The sequence below is a fragment of the Mytilus trossulus genome, chromosome 8 (assembly GCF_036588685.1).
Source record: "Mytilus trossulus isolate FHL-02 chromosome 8, PNRI_Mtr1.1.1.hap1, whole genome shotgun sequence".
In the NCBI taxonomy this organism is placed as follows: Eukaryota; Metazoa; Mollusca; class Bivalvia; order Mytilida; family Mytilidae; genus Mytilus; species Mytilus trossulus.
In genome coordinates this window covers 39,226,720-39,233,250 of record NC_086380.1, presented here as the reverse complement: position 1 = coordinate 39,233,250, position 6,531 = coordinate 39,226,720, and the positions used below count along the sequence as shown (strand labels likewise).

The 6,531-nt window shown below is 33.7% G+C and overlaps 1 protein-coding gene across 1 annotated transcript; it reads left to right on the top strand.

The window, feature by feature from the left end:
• The first annotated feature begins 867 nt into the window (after positions 1 to 867).
• On the top strand, positions 868 to 2,232 carry LOC134727651 (uncharacterized). The gene has a single exon (XM_063592033.1). The coding sequence runs from the start codon at positions 868 to 870 to the stop codon at positions 2,230 to 2,232; it is 1,365 nt and encodes a 454-aa protein (XP_063448103.1).
• The last annotated feature ends 4,299 nt before the right edge of the window (positions 2,233 to 6,531 follow it).

Here is a 6,531-nt window from a genome sequence, read left to right as displayed (position 1 = left end):
AACAAACCAGAAGAGTCAATAGATAATTTTAATAAACAAAACCGCGACGCAAAATGTGAGGTTATTAATAAATCTTCCAAAAAATTAACGAGCGCACAGAAAACATTATTGTCAAAAGGATTTAAGTTCGTTCCAACTAGAAGAAAAGTAGACATGGGGAAACTTATAGCTGATCTCAAGATATGGGAAAGAAGAATGCGTCCTGCGAACATTTTTTCGAAGAAAACAAGGAAAAAGAAAATTACCAAAACGAGTATACTAAATTCAAAAAATCAAGTACGTTCACACCCTCCGCAGGAAAAGAAAGATGGTTAGATGAGTATATACAAACCGTAAAAGATGAAATTTTAAGTAGATTAAGTCGAAAATTCAAAATGAATATAACTATTGAAGAAGAAAAAGCAATGCGGGAACTTTTGTATGATACAAGCATCGTGATACGACCAAGCGACAAATCATCCGGAGTTGTAATAATGAACACAGAAGATTATAAATTAGAGGTAGAAAAAGAATTAGATAACAACGATACGTACACAGCAATAGATAAAGATCTAACACAGAAAAATGAAAATAAAGTAAAAAAACTCGTAGAAAATTTATGTAAAAGAGAAATAATAGATAAAGACATGAAAAAATATCTCTTACGTTACCGAAAGGAACATGTCCCGGAAAGGTACAAGCTAATCCGAAATTACACAAACAAAATCACCCAGTTAGAACAATTATTAATGGGCGGAACCATCCCACAGAAAAAATCGCGGAAATAGTCGAAAACGAGCTTTCGGAGAATGTTCGGAACTTGCCCACGTATATCAAAGACACAACAGATTAAATGCAATACAACTGCCTTAACCAGACAACGCAATAATGTTTTGTTTAGATGTAACCAAATTATATCCAAGCGTACAAAGAAAAGAAGCACGAGAAGCATGTAAATCAGCACTAGAAAATCGAACTAACACATCAATCCCAACTGAAGATGTTCTTAAAATGATGGATTTAGTCATTGAAAATAATAATTTTAGCTTCAACGGAAAGCACTTTTTACAAACTGAAGGAACAGCTATTGGTTCCCATCTAGGCATGAATTATGCTTGCACCTACCTCGGACAATGGGAAGAAAATCTATTTCAAAACAGCAATTTACAACCATTTTCATACTGGAGATATGTTGATGACATCTGGGGGATATGGGAACATGGTTTAGATGAATTAAAAAAATTTCACGAAATGTCAAACAGTTTGCATCCGCGAATTAAAACAGAAATGCGTCACTCAACTGAAAAAATTGAATTTCTTGATGTGTTTGTACACATAGAAAACGGACAACTTAAAACAGATCTTTATACAAAATCAACAGATAAACACCAATACTTACATGTGTCGTCAAGCCATCCAAACTCTGTAAAAAATGCTATACCATATGGACTCGGCATTCGTGTCAAAAGAATTTGCTCAACAGAAGAAGATTACAAAACAAGAAGAGAAGAAATAAAAACGCACCTAAAAGAACGTGGATACAATAACTCGTCCACTGAAGTTCAATTAAAGAAAGTCGACAAATTAAACCGAGAAGATCTATTAAAGTACAAACAGAAGAAAGAAAACAACAGGGTACCTTTAGTAATTACTTTTTCCAATGCGCTTCCAAATGTACATTCCATTCTTAGAAAAAATCTTAAAATTCTCCATCAATCCGAAAGACTAAAGAAAATATTTCCCGATCCGCCTATCGTGGCATTTAAACGTGATAACAACATAAAAGACATCTTAGTACACAAAAAGCATAATTTATTATTTTATAAGCAAACTAATGGATGTGGACCATGTGGTAAACAATGTGCACTATGCTCACATTTAAATGAAACCAAGGTATTTTGTGACAACACCGGCAAAGAATATACCATTCAGGGACAAATAAATTGTAAAACCGTAGGCGTGATATATGCGATTAATTGTACAAAATGTGAAAAAGTTATATATGTAGGACAAACGGGTGATACACTATATCAACGAATGCTATTGAACTTTTCAAAAATACGAACAAAGAAAACAGAAGATCCAGTAGCCAACCATTTCATTCAGAACAATCATTCAATAACAAATTTAAAAGTTACCGCCATAGAAAGAGTATTTGGGACAGAAACTTACAGAAAAACTAAAGAAGCCTTTTGGATAAAAAAATTAAAAACTCTAGAACCTGAAGGACTCAACACAATGTATGAACGATGATAAATATATTTATATTGAAAAAGCAAAAAACGCGGCAAATGAACGTCATAAAAGTTATTATAACGTAATGTATCCAAGTGATGTAATTGTTGTTTCAATGTTGTAATTTATTCCAATGAAGAAGGCCGTAATGGCCGAAACGTATGGGAATTTGTTTTATAGTTTTAATTATATATACATATATATATGTCATATAATCTTCTTATTTTGTATGTATTTAGAAGAAATTTCATGTTGAATTGATAAAAAAAATATACTGCAATCAGTATGCATCCCTTCAATTTAATGATTATGTGAGTCTTCACCAAATATTTGCCGCATGCTAGTAATGATCGTTGGTGTAATAGGTTTTATGAAATTTTTCAAAATTTGTAAAAAATAATTACTTTCAAGACTGTCCATTCGGTCGTTTCACACTGATGAACACGACCAACTTGGTGTTTTTTCACCGATCTTCACCTTAGTTGATGTACATATTCAATTTCTGGAGCGAAAATCACATAATGATTGTTAAAGTGGAAGGAAAATATCACATCTATTTTTCATCGACGGACTTCTCCGCTTCAAGATATCTTGTGAGAGTTGATGTTTTTCCTTGATGAATTTTGAAAAAAATATATAATTGACTTCTCGTTTCAAGGTTACAACATTTAAGAAGTGCATTTTTTTTGGTACATAGTTGCGTATGATATTAAATTTATATTTTAAGTTGTTGGTTTATACTATAGAGTTTGTTTAAAACATTTCAAACTCATTTTGGACAAGAAAACAGCATACCTTGTCCCTCCGTCGTAGTGTCCTTCCCCCGTTCCTGAAAATGACCTTTTGGTTTCTTACAAGTTGAAAAAATTGTGTTGATTTTTTTTATACTCTGCCATTGCTATATTTTGTTTTGTTTTCATCGGGTCAATATTTTTTTCTCTATGTTCAATTCCGGTATATAGTTTTGGTTATAGAATAAAAAAGAGAAATGTCCCAAAGAGACAACAACCCGACCATAGAGCAGACAACAGCAAAAGGTCAACAACTGGTCTTCAATTCAGCGAGAAATTCCCCCACCCGGGGGTGTCCTTCAGCTCGCCCCTAAACAAATATATATACTAGTTCAGTGAAAAGGAACGACATACTTAACTCCAATTTGTACACAAGAAACTAAAATCAAAAATCATACAAGACCAGAGGCCCCTGACTTAGGACAGGCGCAAAAATGCAGAAAACTTAATCGAGTGATTGGTGAATACAGAATTGAAGTGGAACATCAAATTGGTGAATTGAAAATATACTAAGTATTGAGTACATTATGGATGCACACAAGGCCAAAACTGACAGACATTGTGGAAACATGTGCTGCCCTTGTCAACAGACATAAACATTGTTTGATTAAATATTTACTAAAATAAAACGTGCTTTGTTCTTTTCATTTTTCCAAATTTCAACATGACAGCTGAAAGCTCAACGTCTTAAAACATGAAATGTGACTTAGATAAATTAAAAAATCCATGTCATTTGGACTCTGTAGCAAAGTTGTATCATTGTCAATGAAAGCAATAAAATCAATAATGATCTCCCTTTTTTAATTTTTGAGACGACCCCTCACATTTTACCTGTCGTAGTCGTTCTCAACTGTAGGTATCGAGAGATATTGAAAAGGTCTATTAGAACAGGGTGTGAGAATGTATTGTCATCTGCATAGTTATACAATTCATTTACTTGTACAAAGTATCAAGAAAAAAACTGATTTGCTAGGTACTTAAGTATGCACCAACTGTTATAATTACACATTGTTATTCTTTTTGGATAGGCACCCCAAAGGTGACTGGGGTAAAGAAATATGGTCACTTGGTCTTCTCCCGACCGGCAGTAAAACGCTTGCCGAAGTGGGCGTCCATTTGGCTGTGCGAGATGTATCAAGTTCGCAATCCGATGCCTCGTGTACAGAGAGTGCCACGCTCTTTGCATGTTAAGAACCCTTGCAACAACTCTTTAAGGGGTCCGTAGGTAGCCTGTTGCAAGGCTAAATTTCTGTCCCTATCCAATATACTCTCATTTTCCAGTATCAGTCCAAATTTCCCCGACCATCATCCCAGATGGCCTCTACTGTATCAACCTACCTATTGTATTTATTGTGAACTTGTTCTCGTCCTGAATATGCATGAAATATTTGCCACTGGACGTTAAGCAACCAACAATCAATTAATCAATCTTTTTGGATAGGTAGTTATGAAAACTATTTAGTGAATCATTTAACATCATAATCCTTTAACTTGTTATGAGATAAGCAATTAAAGGACTTTGAGCACAGCGGCAATATATAAACATGGATCGACTGCTTGTTTCCGGTCCACAATGACTTTTTGAAGTGCTGTCTTACAGTCATAGCCAGGTCTAAAAGCTGTCAAAGGATGAAATATATGACTATAAAATTCTATTAGCTGCTTGCATATGGCCCTTTCAAAGTATTTTAACAATTCGTGTAATGCGAACAGGTATGTAGTATCTCCAACTGACTGTTTTTTTTTCATGCCATGTAGCAAGCCGTGCTTCCTTAAGATGAACAAGAAACTCTAAACTGTTAATTGACATATGTGTAAGCATTGTAATAGGTTTAGGTTTTAATTTGCTATTGCTCGTAATAATCGAACTTCAAGAGATGGAAGTTATGACATGTGTTAAAGATATTCATACGAGTTATAAAAATCTCGAGGCTCTCTTGGATTTCGTTTTCTACAAATAATGCCAGGTGACGACCAAGTTTATTCAGATATCTATCAATTCGTTTAAGAACACAAAGATGATCTGAGGCCTACTTACAAATCTCTGATATATGTGTATCAAAATGTATGCTGTAGTGAAATGCAGCATTACATTGTAAAGTATAGCTTTACATCATTTTAATATGCTATTATATTTCCTATAAGATTTTTGCCAGTTGCCAGTTTTTGAAATTTATCGGATATAGCTTTCATGAATTTGTTATCAAACCACTCCAGCATTTTTAGACTATTCCTTCCTTGATGTTGTATAACATTTTGTATATTAAAATCAGCATTTGGATAAGGTTGTGTCATCAACATAATTATATATAGCACTATTGTCAACTACACTAAAATGTCATGTGACAGGTGTGTATGCATGTATTATAAAACATAGGTCCCAGTATCGAGCCTTGCGGTACACCTTTGATTATACATTGTAGTCAGGAATCTGATGTACAGTAGTTGTCTGTTTATGTAGTTCATACGTGTTAATCGTTTCTCGGTTTTGCATAACATAGACCGTTACAGTGAAATGCAGTCACTTTTTGTGTTTGATAGAACATTGTTAACATTCTGGCGTATCACAAGTAAACAACTTGTAACGTCTCATTTCATTGGCCGAAAGATTCAAATACAACTAACAATCGTAGTATGCACGTGAATTGACACAGGTGACCGACAATGGAATTTACTATGCTACTACGAACGTAAATAGTTTACAAATGTTTGTTGAATTTAGATAGTAGGGTCGAAATGTTATACTAGAGTTCTCAATGCATGTATCAATTGACAATTATCTTGTACCGCATGTGCAAAATATAAGGATAAAATAAAGTACATGTACCGCTTATATACGGATAAACATATGAACCCTATTTAATTTCTTCCTAAACTGACGCGATGTTATTATCCTGACAATGTCGTAGTTACTTATATTAAGTATCTCTTAATACTGATCCTTTGGTCCGTGTATATCTGCGTCCATTCCTTTTTCGTTTTGAAATATAAAAAACATAAGTGTTTTCGTTTTTGATTTCACAAAACAAAAAACGAAAGTGTTCTTTATTTTTATTTCTCAAAAACTAAATTTGAAAAATGAAAGTGTTTTCATTTTTGATTTCACAAACTCAAAAAACGAAAGTGTATTCAATTTTTCTTTCCCACACTGTGTATATGTCATTCAAAAAATGACAATGTTGTCATTTGTCATTCGTTTAAAGGTTCATCAGAGATAAACTTATAACAATGTTGTCGACTTTTTTTTATTCTTTTTAGTTTTTTGACAAAACAACTGGCGCGTAAATTTAACGAGGAAGAAAAAATGGCGGTATTTATAGAAACATACGTTACTGAGGTTCAAGAAATGGTTATGCAAGGGATGTCACACAAAGACATTGCTATTTCTTTAGGCAGACGATATCAAATTGAAAGAGGGTGTTCCGAGAGGAGCGTCAGAAGACTCTGTTCTGACCATAACATTAAAAGATACATTATTTGTGACGCAGAGCTTCAGTTTAAAGTCTCTTCTGCAATTGAGCAGGTA